General features: G+C 35.7%; 5 protein-coding genes and 1 long non-coding RNA gene across 14 annotated transcripts; all 6 read right to left on the bottom strand.

Moving 5' to 3' along the window:
- Positions 1 to 105: 105 nt before the first annotated feature.
- Positions 106 to 2,948, bottom strand: LOC108226812 (uncharacterized). Of its 2 annotated transcripts, XM_017401804.2 has the most exons (11): positions 2,561 to 2,945; positions 2,186 to 2,474; positions 2,014 to 2,110; positions 1,772 to 1,893; positions 1,606 to 1,687; positions 1,359 to 1,488; positions 1,078 to 1,231; positions 884 to 1,004; positions 594 to 803; positions 434 to 502; positions 106 to 347 (listed from the first exon to the last, which is right to left on the bottom strand). In XM_017401804.2, the coding sequence occupies exons 1-8, from the start codon at positions 2,708 to 2,710 to the stop codon at positions 964 to 966; spliced, it is 1,065 nt and encodes a 354-aa protein (XP_017257293.2). In that variant the 5' UTR covers positions 2,711 to 2,945; the 3' UTR covers positions 106 to 347; positions 434 to 502; positions 594 to 803; positions 884 to 963. The 2 variants fall into 2 exon arrangements, with proteins under 2 accessions (XP_017257293.2, XP_063944954.1); XM_064088884.1 differs by lacking the exons at positions 1,606 to 1,687; positions 1,772 to 1,893 and having other exon boundaries at positions 2,561 to 2,948.
- A 2,012-nt stretch (positions 2,949 to 4,960) lies between these two features.
- LOC135151413 (uncharacterized) lies at positions 4,961 to 5,653 on the bottom strand. The gene has a single exon (XM_064089859.1). The coding sequence runs from the start codon at positions 5,651 to 5,653 to the stop codon at positions 4,961 to 4,963; it is 693 nt and encodes a 230-aa protein (XP_063945929.1).
- An 862-nt stretch (positions 5,654 to 6,515) lies between these two features.
- LOC135151412 (uncharacterized) lies at positions 6,516 to 9,439 on the bottom strand. Its single transcript, XM_064089858.1, has 4 exons — positions 9,270 to 9,439; positions 8,922 to 9,174; positions 7,787 to 8,817; positions 6,516 to 6,601 (listed from the first exon to the last, which is right to left on the bottom strand). Exons 1-4 carry the CDS (start codon positions 9,433 to 9,435, stop codon positions 6,516 to 6,518), a joined length of 1,536 nt encoding a protein of 511 aa, XP_063945928.1. The 5' UTR covers positions 9,436 to 9,439.
- Positions 9,440 to 11,910: 2,471 nt separating this feature from the next.
- LOC135151695 (uncharacterized) lies at positions 11,911 to 13,525 on the bottom strand. Its single transcript, XM_064090780.1, has 6 exons — positions 13,490 to 13,525; positions 13,301 to 13,354; positions 13,173 to 13,217; positions 12,988 to 13,098; positions 12,287 to 12,427; positions 11,911 to 12,203 (listed from the first exon to the last, which is right to left on the bottom strand). The coding sequence occupies exons 2-6, from the start codon at positions 13,350 to 13,352 to the stop codon at positions 12,031 to 12,033; spliced, it is 522 nt and encodes a 173-aa protein (XP_063946850.1). The 5' UTR covers positions 13,353 to 13,354; positions 13,490 to 13,525; the 3' UTR covers positions 11,911 to 12,030.
- A 9-nt stretch (positions 13,526 to 13,534) lies between these two features.
- Positions 13,535 to 18,433, bottom strand: LOC135151696 (uncharacterized). Of its 8 annotated transcripts, XR_010290572.1 has the most exons (12): positions 17,911 to 18,433; positions 17,636 to 17,758; positions 17,410 to 17,453; positions 17,093 to 17,191; positions 16,948 to 16,994; positions 16,339 to 16,451; positions 16,185 to 16,258; positions 15,702 to 15,766; positions 15,019 to 15,080; positions 14,893 to 14,936; positions 13,906 to 14,117; positions 13,535 to 13,757 (listed from the first exon to the last, which is right to left on the bottom strand). It is a non-coding gene; the product is annotated as an uncharacterized LOC135151696 (long non-coding RNA). The 8 variants fall into 8 exon arrangements; XR_010290573.1 differs by lacking the exon at positions 14,893 to 14,936 and having other exon boundaries at positions 15,001 to 15,080; XR_010290569.1 differs by lacking the exon at positions 14,893 to 14,936.
- Positions 18,434 to 19,423: 990 nt separating this feature from the next.
- On the bottom strand, positions 19,424 to 20,847 carry LOC135151411 (uncharacterized). The gene is made up of 6 exons (XM_064089857.1): positions 20,472 to 20,847; positions 20,107 to 20,398; positions 19,938 to 20,034; positions 19,734 to 19,855; positions 19,572 to 19,653; positions 19,424 to 19,466 (listed from the first exon to the last, which is right to left on the bottom strand). Exons 1-6 carry the CDS (start codon positions 20,610 to 20,612, stop codon positions 19,424 to 19,426), a joined length of 777 nt encoding a protein of 258 aa, XP_063945927.1. The 5' UTR covers positions 20,613 to 20,847.
- Positions 20,848 to 21,443: the final 596 nt, after the last annotated feature.

Here is a 21,443-nt window from a genome sequence, read left to right as displayed (position 1 = left end):
CAGCTAGTGAATAATGAATAGTAAAAAAAGGGCATGGGTGTTTTTAAAGCGAGTTCCATGACAAACCAAGTGCAAATTATGAGATAGTTTGCATAAACAACGATAGACTGAAAGCATTTGGATCCAATACATCTGGAAAACAATTCAACAAAAACTAAGACATAAGACCTTGTCCTGAAACTGGAATAAAACAGAACAACTTAGGGAAACACTCCAATCACAGTGGAGAACAAAAAAAACTTCTTGAAACAAATTGAAAACGTCTAGTAATTGCAGAAAAAAGAGCACAGGCCGCAGCACAGGGGTGCATAATCAAGCCGCTTGTAGCATCATGCTGGGGTATCCTCCTACAGGCAGATACATAAATAATTTAAGATATATTACTTAACAGGATGGAGTATTCATATTCAATCATAGAAATGGAGGAATGTACCACTTTGATTTTCTTTGTGGCTGAATGAGATGAACCTGGAGTTTCAAAAAGCTCAATGCCAGGAACAACCTGTTTTGTGAAAAGACTGTATATAAATTATTCTGGTTTAAGTTAAAAGTATATACGAAAATAAAAAACACAGACAATATTAAATACATACAGAGTCACCCTCCATAGAAAATGAACTGGTAGCCTGAGTTGGTGATGCCAAAACCATTGCACCTTCGTACATTGCAGAATCACACAAATCTACTACATTGTAGAGATTACTATCTCCGGCCACATTAGCATCTGTTAACTGCAGCAGAACAATGACCCTTTTTCCGATAATGCTACCAAAGATAGCAGATGCAACAGTGACAGAGTTATCCTGTAGCAAGGGAAATAACAATGAGTTCCCATAGCCATTTTGGTTACAGTGGGTGAGGAATATTGTTAATCTTCCCTTACCTGTTTAATCTGAGTTAGGAGATTAGCTACAGTAGTGCCAGCCAAACGCTTAACAACTCGGTCAAGAAGAATTACATTTGTCAGTAACGTGCTGTCGTCAGCCAGAACAAAAATGCGAAACCTTGAATGGAAAAGCAACACACGGTGAGAATTTATTCATAAAATACAAAACATCACAACCAAGGATGACTTACCTTTTCTCACAGTATCCAAAACTGCGGTTACACTCGTGACACTTGAATTTTTGTCTATTTTTTCAACCTCAGCCTGGCAGGAAACACAGCTATTGAACCACCAGTTATCCTCTTCCTCAACTTTGGTAATGACAAACTTGATCATTACAGTCCTCTAATTTGGTCATGAATGGACAGAACTAATTAAATTTAGGAAAACATGTTCTGCCAGTGAGAATAAAGAATGCAGACATTGACATGGCATCATGATATAGTGTATAGGTTTGGATTAATTGACAAACCTTGTACCGAAAATTTCCGGGATCTTCAATCATCTGCTTGAAGGACGTCTTCTCAATAACAATCCTTGTGGAAGCATTAGATGTGGAATCAGCATATACTTTTCCTGGTTTATAACCTTCTTCCCGCAATCTGTGTGAAACATAAAGGGAGTTTGTAAATGTGTAACCGAGGATTGCTAATATGTGACATTACTGTAACTAAACAGACAGAATGAAGCGGACAAATGAAGCATTTTTAAAACACAACCTTTCACGATATTCAGCAACTGAATCAATTGGGAGGTTAAAGTAAATCTTTGTCGACGGCAAGGCTCCAATTTGATGTTCCTCTAATTTTTGATCAACAGATAAATACCAAAATGTTATTTCCGCACATTTGCACATGACAACAAAATGAAAAGTATACCGCATACCCCTAAAAGTTGACAATTTCGCACTCGTGAGCACGCCTATCACAGGTTTCTCAAGATCTGGCTTAAAACTTTCACTAACCGAGCTAGCAAAGTCACCCCAAAGCGTTACTTTGAATTTTAAACTGACATTACAGAACAAATTAAAACCTCATTCTTAACGGACAGTAATATACAAATTAAAAAGTAGAAAATCATGCATGAAAACACAACTGCAAGAACTCATTAAAAATATGATATCTAACCGGCCATCCGTAAATATGAACCGGGTTTGGTCTCTCTCCCCATATCTTGTCGGAACTCGCTTTACCTTGTCGAACTCCTCCACAGCACCAATGACATCTGTAAAAAGGAAGGTTAATTAAATATAAGATCTTATTCACACGTGGTAATAAAAAAACATGGGAGAAATTCAACCATAAGCAAATTCCGGATTCTGATTCTCCGACAAACGGTCACACTCCTCAAGCAAGTCTCCCATGTCCATAAATTCAAACTTATGCTTTGGGATCATAACATCGTCCTCCACTTCCTTAATGGTAGTACTATTAAGAAGTCGAAGGCAAAGCTTTGTTGAGACAGGTTTTAATTTCCCAATAGTATCTCTGACCTGAAAGTTCTCAACAACATAAACCTTCCCTTCAGCGACCTCTTTGCCAATAGCTCGCCAGTTATCGGGGTAAACATATGCATGCACATGAGAATTCTGCATTTTCCAAATAATATAGTTAAGATCAAAAATAAAAATATCAGGAACATCATAAAAACTTTCACTTAAGCCATTAGCCTTACATCATCGTCGAGGAGAATCAAATTGTATCCCTTGATGGTTGATGTTTCTGGAGCAAATGTTGGCCAAAAGCGTGTGAGCCTTGCTTTGATTTTCCAGTTAGTGCGTGACTTCTCGAGATTCTGAATGTGATCAAACATCCTTCCCTGCATATTGTCCTGAACTGAAGAAACTATTAACTCACTTTTTCACGCTCAATTGGTTTAATGACTTCGAAGTGTGGAATGAGTATATAGAAAGCTAAAGTACAGCTATTATATAGGCGAGGAAAAGCAAGTAAAAAAGATAGCTAGGTGCATGAAAAAAGGAGGGATAGACGTGCGTTGAGGACGATAGGGAGCAGTTACCGACGGTTGTCACTAAAACATTACCCGTAGTTGATGGCAGTTGTGTACATGATATCATGAAGCACGCATAAGCTGGGGAGTTGATAATAACAAACAACATCTATTTTGAATCGACTTGGAAATAACATAGAAAAGCATATATGAGGTTGCTCTGTATCAAATCGTTAGAGATTGCCTTAAAAAAAAATTATATCAATTAGCCTGAGAAGATCATTACTCATTATATTCAAAATCTTTTCCTTATTTCGTAAAAAAATAAAATTGCAAGCTACGTTTAAAGTTTTGTATATTTGATAAACTGAAGACCAAAAATTCAAAAATATGAAATAAATAATGACAAAACTCTGTGCAAAAAGGAAACAATTTTTGGAGAAACTTCTAACTTACAACATTTCTGCAATCTCATATCTATCATGATTAAAAATATTTTTCAAACATTATATTACAAAATAATACACGCGTCGAAATGAAGTAAACAATTAGGTAGGTAACAAAAAATGGTTTGACATATATTATAAATAATAACTCACATGTAGAAATTATCTCAGTATCGTAAATTTTTTATTGTGTTTTACACTTTGCATTTACGGATTTGTTAAATTGTAGCAACATAAGTAGGTTGCCTGGGATATTAAAATGAAGAACTCATTTTTCAAATATTATTAAATTTTAAAATATAAAATACTCAAAATGTATATTAGGCTTAAGCAAATAGAAGTAAATTTGAAATAGTAATTACATGTGACACGATATATTACAAAAAATCACACGGCTCCAAATAAATAAAAAAAATTAGGTCGCAGAATGGTTTTACCATATACACGGCCAGTAACTCTGGTGTGGAAATTATCTCAAAAACTTATTTTTAATATTGTGTGTTCAACTTCGTTGTTACTGATTCTTTAAGTTGTAGCACCATGATCAGATTGCCTATGGAAAAAAGTGAAAAATTCATTTTCCAGACGTTTTTATAATTTAATATAGTGAAGCCGTGTATTACGTTTAAAGCAATACCAATAAATATGTCATCAATTTTTATCCCATATGTTGATTATAATTATTTTATGTGATGACGTCTTATTCTTATATTTATTTCCTCCAAATTAGATATCCCTCAGAATATGTGATGACGTAAAAAAACCATTTAGATTATAATATTTTCCTTGATTATATATTTAATTTGTATTAAATTGACATATATTATAAATAATAACTCACATGTAGAAATTATCTCAGTATCGTATTTTTTTTATTGTGTTTTACACTTTGCATTTACGGATTTGTAAAATTTAGGTTGCCTAGGATATTAAAGTGAAGAACTCATTTTTCAAATATTATTAAATTTTAAATTATAAAATACTCAAAATTTATATTAGGCTTAAGCAAATAGAAGTAAATTTGAAATAGTAATTATATGTGACACGATATATTACAAAAAATCACACGGCTCCAAATAAATAAAAAAAATTAGGTCGCAGAATGGTTTTACCATACACACGGCCAGTAACTCTAGTGTGGAAATTATCTCAAAAACTTATTTTTAATATTGTGTGTTCAACTTCGTTGTTACTGATTCTTTAAGTTGTAGCACCATGATTAGATCGCCTATGGAAAAAAGTGAAAAATTCATTTTCCAGACGTTTTTATAATTTAATATAGTGAAGCCGTGTATTACGTTTAAAGCAATACCAATAAATATGTCATCAATTTTTATCCCATATGTTGATTATAATTATTTTATGTGATGACGTCTTATTCTTATATTTATTTCCTCCAAATTATTAAATATCTCAGAATATGTGATGACGTAAAATAACTATTTAGATTATAATATTTTCCTTGACTATATATTTAATTTGTATTAAATAGACTATATATACTGACATTTGTAATGCTATTAAAGAAAACTCTATTTGGTAGAATGTATGTCAAAAAACTATGAGTTACCACATAATCTATCTCTGCTCGTTGCATCTCGAGAATTATAAAGAATAGCTAAATTCATAACATCAACATAAATATTACTAACAGAGTCAATAAAGAGTGCAACACATATTAACCTGCATCTACACTTGGTATGTTGTAAAAAACCTCCTGAAAAACAACATTTGAGGTAATATCAGTAGTCTTGCCTTCGTCATTAACCACCAGAATATGAAGTCCAGAAGCAGAAGTAACTCTAGAAACTGCAACATATAACTGTCCATGACAAAATACTGGTCTTGGTAAGAAAATCCCTACTTTATCAAGTGACTGTCCTTGGCTTTTGTTTATGGTCATAGCAAAACATATCTGAAGAGGAAATTGAGTTCTCTTGAAATCAAATGGCCATGGTGTCTCGGTAGGTATCATCTCAATACGTGGTATTAGATGCTTAGTACCAATGTGTGAACCACACATTATTTCACATTCAATGCTGTTCTTCTTACAACCCGTGACAATCATCCGAGTACCATTGCATAGCCCATTAATTTGGTTCAGATTTCTCATCAGCATCACTGGAGTTCCTATCTTGATTTTGAGCTCATGTTTAGGAATACATGGCATGTTCAGAGAGTTCAAATATTCCACCGGGAATGATTCATCAAACTCATTTTCCTCCGGGCCTTTATCCTCCAAGGAGTCCTGACTAAAATATGTGTGTACATCCCCTGGCAACTTATCAAGAATGGCAGAATTGATGTCATCTACCACAGCATTTGTAGGAGTGAGAATGGCGCGAGAACTAAGGTAGTGCCGAGAAAACATGTTTTCAGAGAAGGACGGATATATAATTTCAATCAAATCTTGAACAGGTGTGTCATGTGAGTGGACAACGTGTTGCTCAGGTAATTTGAATAACACCTCGGAAATGTGTTCCTTTATTCGAATTGGATCTACTTTTCCATCGCCAATCTGGAGCTGCCATTCACTAAATTCTTTATCATCTGGTTATGCTCAGGACTATTCCCAGCATGCAATCGCATGTTCTGAAATAGAAGGAACACCTGGCAGTGATCCCATAGTTTAGATTTATTCAAAGCTGCTGCAATGATTTCTGCTCTCGAAGCTTTTGGAATAACAGGCAAAATCTGACGGAAATCCCACCAAACACTACAGTTATTCCACCAAATGGTTTTTGGCTCTTTCAGGATCAACGGCAGACATAATGTCCCGTAAAGTACGATCAACACACTCAAAAGCATAGCGGTGTTGCATAGGCGCCTCATCCCAAATAATCAAATCGGTGAGTTTGATTAATTCAGCAAGGTCAGTACCATGTTTAATGCCAGCACAGGAGTATTGATCAAGCTTTATAGGTATATGGAAGCGAGAGTGTGCAGTCCTCCCACCTGGGAGCAGTGTCGCTGCAATCCCTGAAGAAGCAACAGGGATTACAATTCGACGTTCTGAACGAAGGTAAGCTATCACTGTTTGCCAAAGAAAAGTCTTGCCGCATCCACCACTTCCGTGTACAAAGAATAATCCACCCTTCTTTGCGAGCACAGAATCAATGACTGAATTATATACACACCTCTGGCCTGAATTTAACTTCTGGTAGTTAGCATCGTGAACCTCCTTCATCTCTCTAACATTGTATGATGTCTCCTCTATGATAAGCCTATTCAAATCAGCATTTCTGTAGTATCTGTTGGGAAAGGCAGGTCTGGGAATCTTTCAAACTCTTTCCAATATCATTAAACAATTTTTCAATTTCTGCAAGGACAACCAATCAAATCCAGAGGAAGGGGTAAATAAATGATTAGGAACAGAATGTGATATGAAAAAGAATTCAAAACCTAACCAAAAAGTGGGGACCAATCTTCATAGATGCAACTCATAATTATAAACTCTTAATTATAATAGGGGGAATTATAGCAAGGTACTAAATGCCAAATAAAAATATTGTTTAATTCTAAAAATATGCTCTGCAAAATTACATGATACTATATATATATTGGTCATTTGTAGCTCTAAAACATAATTGGTATCATGAAGTTGAAATTTTACTATTTATATTATTTTTCATATTAGATTTTGACGCACACACACGTATACAATCCATTTGAAGGTGGCTATTAAATTAAAAAAAAAAAAAGAAGAAGAAGAGTTGATCAGGTAACCTACAGCAAAAGAGGAACTAAACTGATAAAGAAATCTGAGTTTAGAAGTCTGGCTCTGGGTTGTTTTTTGGGGCTTTTAATGTATTTAATAGTGTTCTGGTAAATGTTTGTTGGTCAAATGTCATTAGTCATACTCAGAATGAGCAAAACCACATAAATATTTAATATATCTCAAAACAGGTTATCAAAAAATAGACCTGAAATCACACCATATAGTATGCAGTTTCTGAATCAAGGCAAGCACTATAATTATAAAAGAAAACACAGGCCTATCTAACATAACAGGTAGGAACAATAACAACAATGCAGTAACCAAATTGAAATAATTAGTCTCTAGTAACTGTGAGGAGCTTAAATAAGAAGAATAACAATTAGAATATCACAACAACTATGTGGCTGCGCATACCTAGCAGTTAAAAAGAAAGAATGAACAACTCAAACAACACCACATATATTATCAAAAAATTAAATCTACAAATGAATTAAACCATGGCATTAAAAACAATACAGACAGCTGAGTAAAGAACCGGTGATAAAAAATAAAAAAGCCTGAAATGTAACTGTATTGTGTTAAGACTCTAGATGAAGGTGGATGTTAAATTCAAACGAAATGAGTGTCTATATGGCTGGTATTTTCAGAAGTAACATGAAAGCAGCAACATGTGCATTGAAAAGACACAAATGAGTGGTCTGCTCCAAGGTGTGTGGTGCTAAAATTATTCATACCAACTATGACATGTTTGAACAACTATTTATAGCTGAGTAAAAACTAAAATACCTGCTAGAGTGTAATTATGTATGTCAACTTCGGGTAGTTCAAGATCATTGATACCAGTTGTGCTCCTTTGCTTCCTCAGAATATCTTCCGACATACATTTCCAGTGTCGAGTCCATAATAAAAGTGGATCAGCAACAGTATTATGTGCCAAAATATTCACAAACATTTCACGTAATTGATGAGGGAAGGCTGAGTGAGAGTTTTCGGACAATGCCTCATGCCACTGGTTGTCGTCTTGTAAAAGACCCATAGCACCACATGCCTCCTTAAAAGTGTCATACACAACACCATCGACCGTCCGTATGTCCTCAAATCCTAAACAGCCCTTTTTCCGCATCAGCAACATTCTGAGATAGAGCAAATCACCGGCTGTAGCATGAACCTCCGACAGCCTCCCAACTACATCACCCCTCTGTCTATACTTCCACTTGCACTCTTTGGGAAGCCATGTAAAATAACTCGGAAATTCATTATACGTGTAGTTTTTAGCATCCGGCAGTAGTTTGTTTGCTAAGAACCAAGCTTCCAGTTTGGATCTTTTAGAATCAGCACGATGACAAACATTCTGCAAAGATTCTCCTGTTTTGAAGCTAACATACTTGCTATCTGGCAAATGGATGGGTAATCGGTCAACAGATGGCCATCGAGAATGAATGCCAAAGCCTAAAATTCTCCAAGCTGCTTCAGAAGCTGAAACGTAACGCCCATCAAGATAATGCCTAACCTCATCAAAAATCTTTCCTTTTCGTTCTTGACAATCAACTGCACTTGATTTATCATTTTTTCGCTTTAGAAGCATGGTAGCAGTATCATGTCCTTTGAGACAATATTTGAACAGGTACTTCAAGGAGCGGGAATTATTGCATATCTCTAAGTTTATATGGCATTGGAAACGAAGCAGTAGTTCCCTATTATACGGGACAACAAACCTATTGTTGAGAAGCACACCCTTCCTCTTAACTGTCTTGCCTGTGTCTCGACGCCGATAATTAGGAAACCCACATTCATCGAAACATGTTACTCCATTAAACCTGTGTAGCAAATTTAGATAAAGGTGAGGCAATCATACAGGTATAACGTTTTAAAAAGATAACTAAAGTCACTATGACTGCATGTGCATTTTCATCGTTTGTACCTTTTTGGGAAGTGACGTCCACATTTATCATTAACCATGCATGGGGAGTAAGAAGTGTCTTTCCCACACGGACCATGAATCATATAATTTTTCACTGCCTGATAACAAATAGGATCTGACTCTTCATCTGGAATTTCTGCACTCACTAATTTGTCAATCTGTTCAGCCGTCTTAGGCTTGTCTTTGTCGTCTAGCCATACCAACATATGAGCATGTGGCAACCCACGCTTCTGGAATTCAATTACATGCATCACTGTCATATAATTAAAAAAAACAAAATATTAGCATTTGGATAAAATAGCATTATAAAAGAAGGAAAAAAAATTCAGATTTTAGAAAGCACTTAACACCCAATACAACGGCCAAAGAAATGCTTCTTTTTTATGAGGTCGATTAGCTGGTCAAGTTTCATTTTAAATACACGTGCAACAACATCTGGAGCATCTGCAACATTTACTCCAGGCAAGTGCTTCATCATTTCTGTAATCTCAGGCCATTTTGAATTTGTTGTCATTGTTAAGAAAGAGATGGATGGCCAATACTGCGACACAGTGCAAGCGAATCTTTAAAATACTGAGACATATACCGCTTGGAACCTGTAAAAGATGCCGGAAGTATCACACATTTTCCAACATGTGAAGGATCATTATCTCCCCTACGCACTGCATCACGTACAGAGTTGTAGAGGTCAGAACGAATAGTGGTTTGGTTTCGAGATATCCAATCCAGTCTATACTGCTCCATGGCTGTAAAAGCATCAACCACATATTGTTGCCACAACCTTCCACCAAGATGCGGAGTCAATCCTATATTGAAACAAAGGACGATCACCAATAGGAACGGTTATATAAAATACAGCTTGATGATTAATATTTGTTAAGAATTTGTGACAGTGCAATGGTAGGAGGAATAAAAAAGAACCTTCATTTGTCCGTATCATCAATTTATAGGAATAATACTCTTTCATTGTAACATGCTCTCTGAACTTTCGATCACCTTCTGTCTCATCATTATCAGCTGGTTCTGGTCTTCTTTTCTTGCAATTTTTCAATGGAATTTCAGTGTGGTATCCATCATCTCCTTGTGGAAATAAAAGGGGAAATTGAAGCTGCATAAAATAAGCATCTGTTTCGAATACCCGCTTTAGATATCCTTGGTTGGTTTGGCATACAGTGTCTCTACATCCAGCCGTGTCTGCAGTAGCATAACAATCAAACCTGCAACCTCATTGGATGGACCTATAATGTTCGGACGACCATTTTCTGCCTGTGATGATATAAGTACCAGTTTGAAGTCTTCTTGTTCATTACTTTTGAATCTCCTCTGGGCAGTGCGAAAATAACTAACCAGCTTATTATTTTCGTCAAGCATCCGTGTGAGACTGTCAACTATGTCTAGATCAACATCATCGACCTTTGCTCCAACAGCACCAATCCTGTTAGATTGCTCATTATCAGTGTCATAAATGTATAGCTGACAAAACTTTGGTTTTTCCCCTTCATCAGGAATGAGGCTTCCAATAAAATGAAGATTCTGTCCTCTGATCTTGAAACAGAACGGCGCTCCACCTCTATTTATTTTATGGTCTATTTTCCCACCACTTGAACACATTGCAAACATACAATTATACACCCGGATGTTCTTACGAAAATGAGTTGATTTGGGACCTCCATAGAGTAAAGAAGCTAGAGGCTCTGGAGCATGCTTCTCAGGGGGGAGAACAACTTGGCCACTCTTACAACACAAAGAGAAAGTTGGAGCTGCATTCGGATTTGATTTATTGTTGCGCTCCATATCCCACATTATTCCGTTACATTGTCGGCAAATAGCATTTGGAGGACCGAGGTTGGCATAGCCTTGCCACATATCAGGATTAGAATCCTCAGTCGCATCCTCACCTGTACAGAAAATGAGTTGGTATGTAAGACTATTTTACAATACATGAATTAATTTGAAACTACTTATAACAAACACAGTACCTTCATCATACAGATTATCATGCTCTGTATCATCAGCTGCATCGTCAAAATCCCGGGAGAGATCCTTAACACCAGACGTAGACGCGCCACTACTTGGCCGGAAAGGTCTGCTAGACTCTGCAAGATAACAACCAAACAGATTGATTGGCTACATACTGTTCTGTTGCGAATAAATATGACTGCATGTATACATCTAGTATATAAATCAAAATTGATTAAGATATGTAGAGGCTGAGGTCCTTGTGCAATGGTGCTTAAAATACCTGATTCGTGTAGCCGGGACAACACATAAGACGATGCGAAAGTAGAACTTGAATTCTCAGACGTGTTGTGAGGAGCATGCCTGTTTGTGCTGTGCAAGTGAGGAACACTTGTCTGGTAGGTTACAGTGCTACCGGGAGTCCTGCAATCTTTATATAGAATGAAGATTTAATTAGCAACTTGTCATATAGTTTGACATCATAACACACTACTAACCGGCAGTAGTTGGAGACTTGTGAGTAGCTCCCTGTGTGCATGGTGTATTAATGTCATCTGCATGTGAATCCATAAACAATGAGTGTACTACTGAGAAGGAAACGTAAATATGTATTAACGCGGGAAGTTGAATTAATACCATCCATTGCAGTTGCCTGAGTACCTGTTTTATTGCCATCTTCATTACCAAACCTCTGCGCCAATAATTTTTCAATTCCTAGACCTCTGGTTCTTGGTTTCTTTGCTGCAAAATTAAACAGTAGGTAAGATTGTTGGAATTGAAATTATGAGGAACGCGAAAGGCAATATAATTACCAGCCTTCGGCGCTTTGTTAAGATCAATCACTGATTCTTGGGAATTTATTATTTTGTTAACCCCTGGACCACGACGTCGCGGCTTTGAAACTGCACATGCATAAAAATAAAAAAAATACACATAAGCACATGTATTACATGCCAGTTCAAGCATCACCAACCATGCGAAAAGGCTGTAGTGTAGCTAATACCATCCTTTTTTACTGAGTCTTTTTTGATACAACTGGAGCATCAACAGCAAGCATGTGCGAATACAACTTTGAAACTGCAGGACCTCTTCCTCTACGTCTGGGAGCTGCGCGTGAAATTGTCTCATTTTGGAAATAAATTATAGGTCATTAGACTTTTACAATTATGTACTGAACAGCAGACATGGTGCACGTGGAGTATGATAACTTACCCTCAGAATTACCACATCCATCAATATATAATTGTGTGTTCTCATGGCCACTACTTTTGACAACATTTTCTTTTGGTTGATTATAATGAGCAGGAGCATACTGGCCGACACCTGAAAGAAGCATGGTATCGTAAAATACAATTAAAGTTGATGATATTTAAGAGGAGAGTGACGATGAAAAGTGCTTTTGTTACTTCCAGATAAAGAGTTTTGTGTGACACATGGCTGCGTTTGATTGAACCCCGGGACGTGCTGCTGAGTTGACAAAGGGATGTTCAGAGCAGGCGCATTGATGTCAAGAGATCGGAGAGGTTGCCTTTCGGTAAAAACTTTATCTGATAAATCCGGAAAAAAAAAGTCAGATAACTTTATTCCAGATATGAACCCAGTCAACAAACAGAGGTATGCTTAATATTTAATGCATGTATATTCTGTGTATTGCTCCAAGAATCATGACCACTATGCACAGACATGAGAATACAGGAGGTGCTATTGTATCTATAGCCATGGCAGCAAATAATCTTTGCAAATTGCCAGTGTTTGCCACTGGATCATCTTCTGTCTATTTTCTACTTTTAAAAGGTGAAAACAGCTCTCTCAAAACCTGGTGGTTATCTTTTATATCATTTTATAAAAAGATTAACAAAGAGTATCTTTTATATCATTTTATAAAAAGATTAACAAAGAGCAAGTACATTAATCTAATCAAAAATTAACAAAGTAACAAAATAGACTAAAGAGGCAAGTTTGAAATTTAACCCATTGGGATTAAGTAGCTACTGATAAGGTACTAAAGAGGCAGTGTGACCATGTTATATGCAAAGTACTAAGGTAGGTATACACATGTAAGCTCTGGTTTTTTATGCTTTGGAGAAAACTTAAAAAAGTGACATACCAGCATTTGTATTAGCATTGTTCCTTGTGTTGACATTTGAAGGCATCGTTGAAAGCATCCTCTTGTGCAAGAATTCATCGAGTGCTGTTCCACCGCTGCGACGTTTAACGGCTACCAAATGCGAGATGCAAATCATCAACAACGGGGAGATCAAGTTTGACAATGGGGAGTAAAGAACTGTATACCTGCCTCGTAGTATGGATCACCCGTCCGAACTACTCGCTTGCGTCCTGTAAGTCGTCGTTGTTAAATCCATGTTTTTATGATACAGAGCATAACCAAGTTCCATATTAATTAAGTACCAAGAACATACCTGCCAATTCACTTTCTGTAGAACGTGCCGAGTCTTTTTCGTCGAGCACCATATCTGCACAGAAGGACGTCAGTAATGATCACACAAACATTACAATGATCCACGCTTTTTAGGTGCATAGTTGACCTTGGACAGGATGCATACCGACAAAGAAAGAAGGTGTAGAATTGCAGGTTAAACTAAAACTACCTGTCGATCGGGAAGGATTTCTGCGTGGAGATGGTGGCTGTCCATTGATCATAACAGTTGAGAGTGGTTACAACATATTTGAATTTGAATTGTTATGTCAGGATCTATAACATCGGATGTACCACCCAATGCTTGGACTTAAAACCACCTGTCAACAAAGACGCTAGTGGTTCAGGTGGCTGAGGTTCTTTTGGAAGCTTAACATTTCTGTTCTTGCAACACAGAGAAGAAGTCGGTGCTTGGCTTTTGGACGTCTTATTATTACACTCTTCATTCCACATTTGTGTACCATAAATTCCACACAAGTTAAACATAATTAGATAATGTTATATCAGAGAAAATATATTATAAGAGACTGGAAAATAGGAAAGAGATGATTTCAAACAGCTATAACGTATTTCGAGGTTGAGCAATACCATTATCTGCATTATGAAAGTCTTCCATTATATAGCACATCTCTGAACGTAGATCATTTGCTTGACTGTTATTCCTTTGTGAACTTGCGTGGGAGGGAGTTGGAATGTGATATTAGATTTTGCTGACATGTTGCAATTAGATGCGCCTGGTGGTGATTTTCGGCACAGGTGAGTCATGTTATTTACATCAATGGGAGTGAAAGGAGAGCGACCTGAGAGAGAAAATGTTAGATTATAAGGAACTGGTATGATATATTTCATGCTACCTTAAGTCATGATTGCAGCAGATTTATAATATTTCATGCTGCCCTTAAGTAACAAAGATAACTTGATACCAAAAATTCATATCCCTAAATGGATATTTGCACACCAGATACTAAATACGGTAAATCCCCAAATGGTATTATATTATTTAATAATGCAGTACAATACACATGTTTATTATATAAATGGTATGTTTCAGTGTCGTTGTAATATATGTGTATATGTAATTATATTTGCCTGCAGGATGAAAAGGTTTTTGTTTATCATATAATATTAACATTGTTGAGCAGTGTAATGTGTGATATGAATTTAGGAATTATATTATTATAAATTTAACTTGATATTTTGGATTATTTGTCATTTTTTGTAGTGGCTTATGCCAACTGAGGGAGATCTTTGGAACCTGAAGGTGTAGAGAAGACATGGCGAATTAAGCAGGAGTCCATTGCTCGCAAAGTAGATATATCTAGCTCAGGAATCAATATGATATTTTCCCTCCAGGTTATTAGTTCAGTAACTTCTTTTCAATCTTGCTTCACACTGTGTTTTGTATATTATATAAATTTTTTGGGCGCCATTGTTTTTATTTATCTTGTGCTATATATAAGTTTTGAGGAACCTATTGGTACAAAATATTATATAACTATAAGGAACCATGCAACTTACTCTGTATTTAAGATGTTAATTTCATAACCAAAACTTTAAGTAAGTTGTTGTCCATACCATACAACTTTTCGATTTTGGTCCATGTTTCCGACTCTTCATAGCTATGAATCATGAACAACTAATCGTTAAAGTTCTTGATAATTTAATTTCATAAATTGTACTAACATAGAGCATGAGAGAAACCTGGATTTGTAATTCACTATCCTCAAAAAATCAAGTCATATGGGGGATCTTTTTTATCTATCCTGGTGGAAAAAGAACACATGATTCATATATTAGACAGGGGAAAAAAGAGCTCTAAAAACTTACACATAGGATAGTGAATGTATTAGATTCTGCAAATCATCAGGCAATAAACCAATTTCGTCAACTAAGACGTTTATCCCATGCTAAAGCTAATGCCCTTATAAACTTGATCTGATTTCTGCAAGAAGAATCTCTTCACTTTGATGCATTAAACTGAAGCTAACCTAAATTTTGAATCCACAACACATTCATAAAATAAAAATATAATGTTGTATAAGTTGTTATTCCATGCTAAAGCTAATGTTCTTAGTCTTGTTTCCGATAATCCATGTAGACCTCTTTTTTTGCTCCAACTTAAATTTATAGCATAACAATGTCACCACTCTCATCTTTTCAAGTTCTTGGTTTTTACTGGCCATTGTTACAGCAAAAAGTGCAAATTTAGAAGTGAATGAAAGAGGCTTCAATGTTATGCATCCCACGCTAAAGCTATTGGAGCTAACCATGATTTCAATTCATGTGCAGTCAATGAAAGTTCTTAATATACAATAGATATGGAGCATATAAAACTCATAGCTACTTGTCTTTTCATATATAAAGAATGAAAGTTCTTGATTTACCAGTAAAATGACCATGCAAGCTCAACTTTTATAACAATATCTTCAAGCTCTCCAGAGTCCCTAGCCTATAGTGTCAAGGAAGAACATCAATAAAAAATATAACATCTAAAGGATCGCTCTGCCTTAAAATGAAATAACTTGCATATCTAATTCTTGCGAACCATCTGCTATGTGCATCTGTTATGTCCACAATATTGATACTCTTAATGACTTCACAATGGCATCAAAAAACACAAAGAACAATTTGCTTAGTTAGACATTCTAACAAACACTTTAGACCTTTGAATTATACTAACCATAAATAAGAAATCATACATGGCAAATTATAACAAAATCAAAATAAATTGAATCCAAAAGAATTAAAGACAAATTCTTTCCATTCAAATGCCTATAATATCAAAAAAAAATATTCAAAAAAGATGTCAAAAAATATTCCTTCTGTATCACAACACAAATATTTCATTTGCACAAAACTGTTCTAACCTTTCTCAAATTTCTTGGTAATGAAATCAACAGAAATCGTGGGTGAGTGGATTGTAGTTTAGATTGATCTCCACCTACAAAATCAACCTAAGCAGATAAGATGACCTATTATCAAACACGTTCAATACAAAATCATGCACTCAATTAATCGTACCTGCAGTGTCCGTACAAAAATCCGTGAATTAATGCTTATACGTGCAGTTCAGATTCAGTAACCCAGGAGCCAAATGGATGTAAACCTGGTTCAAAACCCGTCTAGCAAAGGAACTGCGTTTGAAAAACCATGCTTTAGTTGGACGCCGCAGTTTGAAATAGTCTCGAAGATCGACAGAAGTTCGTAGATATGAGCCATAAGGTTGAAGATTTGAGAACTATTTTGAGAACTATTAGAAGATCGTAGATATGAGCCATAAGGTTGAAGATTGTTTTGACAGACTCTTAATATCCCTACATTATTAGTATATCAGAATGTAGGGAATGTACGAAACCAAGGCACATGACTAAACACCTGCATTGCTAAAAAAGGACTCCCACATCAAAATCAAAAAATGGTTGCTCTTTGTATCAGCAGTAGAAACAAAATTGCATCAGAAAGGAGCACATCATAGTTTATGTAGAATATTTTAAACTGGTCTTTAAAAGCAAAGATCTCTAAAAATTAAATCTTGTCAGCACAGAGAATATATTACAATGCCTTTATATAACTTTGTTGTTATGTTGAGTTCAATTTACTTCTAAATCACGAAACATGTAAGTTCCTCACCAACTATGTTATATTGACATTTGGACCACGTCTTCTTTTGGAGTTTCCTGGTTATGAGTATGAATTGTAAGATTTCAGGGCAACATACATTCGAAAAGATTGATTATACACAAATTAAAATCTTGGTTGTAGAGGTGTCGGTCACCTATCATGTCCATTGTAGCTTGGCCAGTGGTCGTTGCGGGATCAATCTATGTGATCCCGGATACAAAAATGCCGCTTCCACTGACATCAATTGAAGAGGCTGTGACACACAAACTAAATACTCAATGTGGACGATATGGGACATGCACGTGATAAAAAGACAGCAATATGTCAACAAAATTCCCTTCCATTTCTCATCCTAAGTCCCCGGAAAGTTTCATTCCCGTTATTGGTGACAAAGTTTGCCATTAGTATGAAGATTTAGGCTAATTTAGATATGAAGATTTAGCTCTACACTATGATCTCAATTTCAGTTACCTCGTCAATAATCTTGTATATGTATGATCCATCAGGATGTGTATCTGAAAACAATCATTATATATCAGGGCAATCATGCATCATAAACCAAATCATTATAGGTGACAGAGAAAAGAAACGGGTGGCAGAGCAATTGAGCTCAGCACCGCACTTGATCTTATAAGCAGACTACTCGCATAAATGAAATACACTACTCCTACTTTATCTCAATTAATTCATCACTCACCGGTTCAACTCCATGTGCTTTCAAATGCCGATTGGCTGGTGACAGGGATGATTACACCTTCAACGGGATCGTGTTATTTTCTTTAACAACATGACTTGGACCACAGAGACATGAAATATGTGGCTAGATCATACACAGAGGCAAAAATAGGTAAAAATAATTAAACAAAATCACAGAGAATATAAATCAAACACCTTGAATGCATTCATCATCTAACTTATCAGCTTAACCTATACACAATACAGGAGCGTATATATGGGTACAGATTAACCTACTTGTCGACGGGGGAGGAATACGTGGTGGAGAGGGTGGCTTGTCCGTCGTTGGCTATGCAGAAACGAACACAACCATAACTGATCCAGTGCAGCCTGTCTTCCCCGGTACTTGATCTCTGATATCCTGGAGATCGAAAGTGATTTTGGAATAATAAATGGGGGGAGAGAATGTAACAGCCCGCGTGAGTGTAGGCAGATGGAGCACGGAGCAATTCAGAAAACACGTGTGTTCAATTCTTAGCAGGGGACAGGCAGAGGAGATTGAAGACATGAGAACACTGGAGAAATTCGAATAGTGGATAAGGAATCAGGTATAAACTATGCCTGCTTTGAAACACACATGCCTGGCGAATGATTGCTGATCATAAAGCTTGAAGATGGTTTTGCAAGATCTGGAATTCAAAATTTTGAATTAGGACGTGAGAGATAAGGTAACGGAAGCACGATCAATTATCCGGGAGAAAAAAACTGAGATGGGCAGATGGGTTAACGGATTTACGGGTCGGTGGGTCGGTGGAGCAGGCAAAAATATGGGTAAAATTTGGAGTATTTTTGGGGCCTTCACTAGCATGCATTAAGAATACTAGGGAATTATGCCCGCGCTTCGCGAGCTCCCTTTAAAATAATTAATAATTCATAAAATTGCTGTATTATGGATTTATTTTGTAAAACTGGAAGCATATGGGAATTTATACTAATACGAAAAATAATTAAATCAACAAATGACGACCACGATAAAACATCAGTAGAGTCCATGGGTAAGACGGAGTATAAGGCAATATATTTGCCTGATACTAAATTGCTTTTTGACAAAAATATTCTCTTACGTGAACACAGCAGAGCAATACATATCAAATAGCCTCTCTGATAATTTTCTTGACAAACACAAAGACGTGGCTCCAGTTCTTAACAGCTATGAACAAACAATTATTCTAACGTCTTTACTATTTTTTCTTGTAAAGCTTCTCAATCAAATCTGCTGCATCTTGAACTGTGGCAATGGTCTGAGCACTTTCTTCTTCCACGCTGATCCCAAACTATTTCAAGTGCTGAAAATTTTTGAGTCTCCAGAAACTATTTCAAGTGCTGAAAATGATTCTCCATTCTTCATATACATATGTACCACTTTTAGATATACATATGTACATGATTATACCCCAGAAACATGAATAAAATCTAAGTGAAATTCAACTCACATTGTCAAAATCATCTTGCTTTATAAAAAATCCTTCAGACTATATATCTCAAATAAAAAATGCAATCATGCTCTTTGAAAATTATAAAGCAGACATAGTCTAATGAAATAATAAAGCAAATGAGGTCATCTGATAAAAAGAAACTTATGAAATCAAAGCCTAACTGGATGAATAGAATTCATTTTTAACAGAAAGAAAATCCTAGGATGAAACCCAAAACAATAATCTGAATCAAGGAATGATGCGGCACAAATCTGCCTCACAGCAACCCAGTTCTTATTAGCTCCCATGTCGTACTTAGCATCTAGTTCTTCAGATCAAATGATAGGCCAAAACTCCATGAAGCCATCATTGATCAACCTACATATAGAATATAATATGGGAAAAATAACACAAATTTGATCCATCACATTAATAATAGATTTGTTTCATAATATAAAAAGACAAAACTTGGTATAATTTTACCAGTGTCTGAACGTTGTCACTTCCGGGCATTCAAGGTTCACATAAATCTTGGTGGACGAAAGATTAGTTATCTTAATAGTCCCTGTAGAAGATATAGATGATTTAGCACAAAAGGTAAAGACTTTAAAGCTTAATTTTTTGCAACGTAGCTACTTCTCTTACCTCTAAACTCAGAAATTCTTGTGCTTGCCATTATGACAATCTTGGGATTTGCAAATTGATCGTCATACAACGATAACGCGTCAGGGTTGAAGGGTCCCGATATATGCACTTTGTGTCTAACACTGATTTCATATTTATAAAGATGTTACAGTAAGAAGTTATAAGTTATGCACTTATACAGTAGTAAATAGGCCAAAATTATACCTTCCATCATCTATTGTGAATTTTATAATTTCTACTGGACCATGGTTTGTCTGGGATTCCTGGATTGGTTCAAGATCTTCCACCATTCCCATTACATCTATTACAACATAGTACATAGATTAATGATACAGAATGGAAATGATTAAAAGATTTTTGGTAGCATACCGACCTATGGAGAATTCATTTAGCCAATTTGGATTTCCTTCAACAACATGTTCCTGCAAGTCTTCCAGTGGAATAATTTCAAACCTGTGCATTTGAATTGTAAATTCCTCTTCCGGAATAACATTGATTCGGGTCGCCTCTGTAAATGCTATTTGGCGTGGGTGAAGCACAGGTCGGAAAATGCCATTGGCAGGTATGACACTGAAATTCCTAACCATGCACACAACTCCTTCATTGATTAAATTCTGGAATTGAATCCATATTTCAGGGGTAGTGGATGCATGCACGTGAGTGTTCTGGATTTTACAGCAAATACAAAAATATTAGAATTGTTTCATGTCACGGACAACAGAAATTTATTTGTATTACCTCTGAATCTAACAGGAGCAAGTTCCATCTGACTATGACACCATTTGGTATTGTCGAAGGCCATATTCTTGTAACACGGACCCTTACGTTCCATGTCATCTTGCTTCCATCCACAACCGCGAGATGATCGTGTGCATCCATGAACCAACCTGTATGATCGGTTTTGGCTGACCTACTTCTCTATACTGATCAAGTCAAGATGCGATAAGTGTACAAACCTTATTTATTTATATTTATAGCCTAGAAGAAGGAAAAGATAAGTGCATGATGATAGTCTATTGCCTAAAAAACGGAGATTTGGTACAATGAAGGCCTCTGTTACTAATACTGAGTTGGCAAATATATCTGATAGTGTAATTAGTCAAACATAATTTTATATAAAATCCTATGTTGATTCAACGTGTTACTGCATGAAATATGGCAATGGTAATTTGCAAGCCTGCAATTTTGTATTACTTTTATGGGTACAAATAAGTTAATGGTAATTTCAATTTAAAAAATACTAATTTAAAAATACTAATCATATACAATTTATTTTCAATTTGGATGTTTATAAATTATCCCAAAAGAAACAATGTTAGTATAAAATGACTGAAATTAATTGGTGTCATCCAAAAACACTAAAAAATTAGTATAAAATTTGCAAGAAATGAAATAGAGTAATTTAAAAAATGTTAGACACATCATCATTTAAAACTGAATTTGATACATGAATAACATACCAGTTTAAAATATATCAAGTTTATATATATAGATACCTTATGTAAATATTGGCCCAGTGAAAATAATATATGAAAATTTAAAAATTTCCCAAACAATTTCAAAATTTAAAATAATGAAGAGGTATATTACGTTTAAAGTCATTAAAAATAAATTTGAAATATAAATTGAAGCCTATCAGGCTCATTAAAAAAGAGTTAAACAAAATAATAACAATAAATATGTCATTAATTTTTACCACCTATGCTTATT

This window comes from Daucus carota, chromosome 3, assembly GCF_001625215.2.
Source record: "Daucus carota subsp. sativus chromosome 3, DH1 v3.0, whole genome shotgun sequence".
Taxonomy (NCBI): domain Eukaryota; kingdom Viridiplantae; phylum Streptophyta; class Magnoliopsida; order Apiales; family Apiaceae; genus Daucus; species Daucus carota.
The sequence above is the reverse complement of the archived record's forward strand: the minus strand, read 5'-3'. Positions and strand labels throughout refer to the sequence as shown.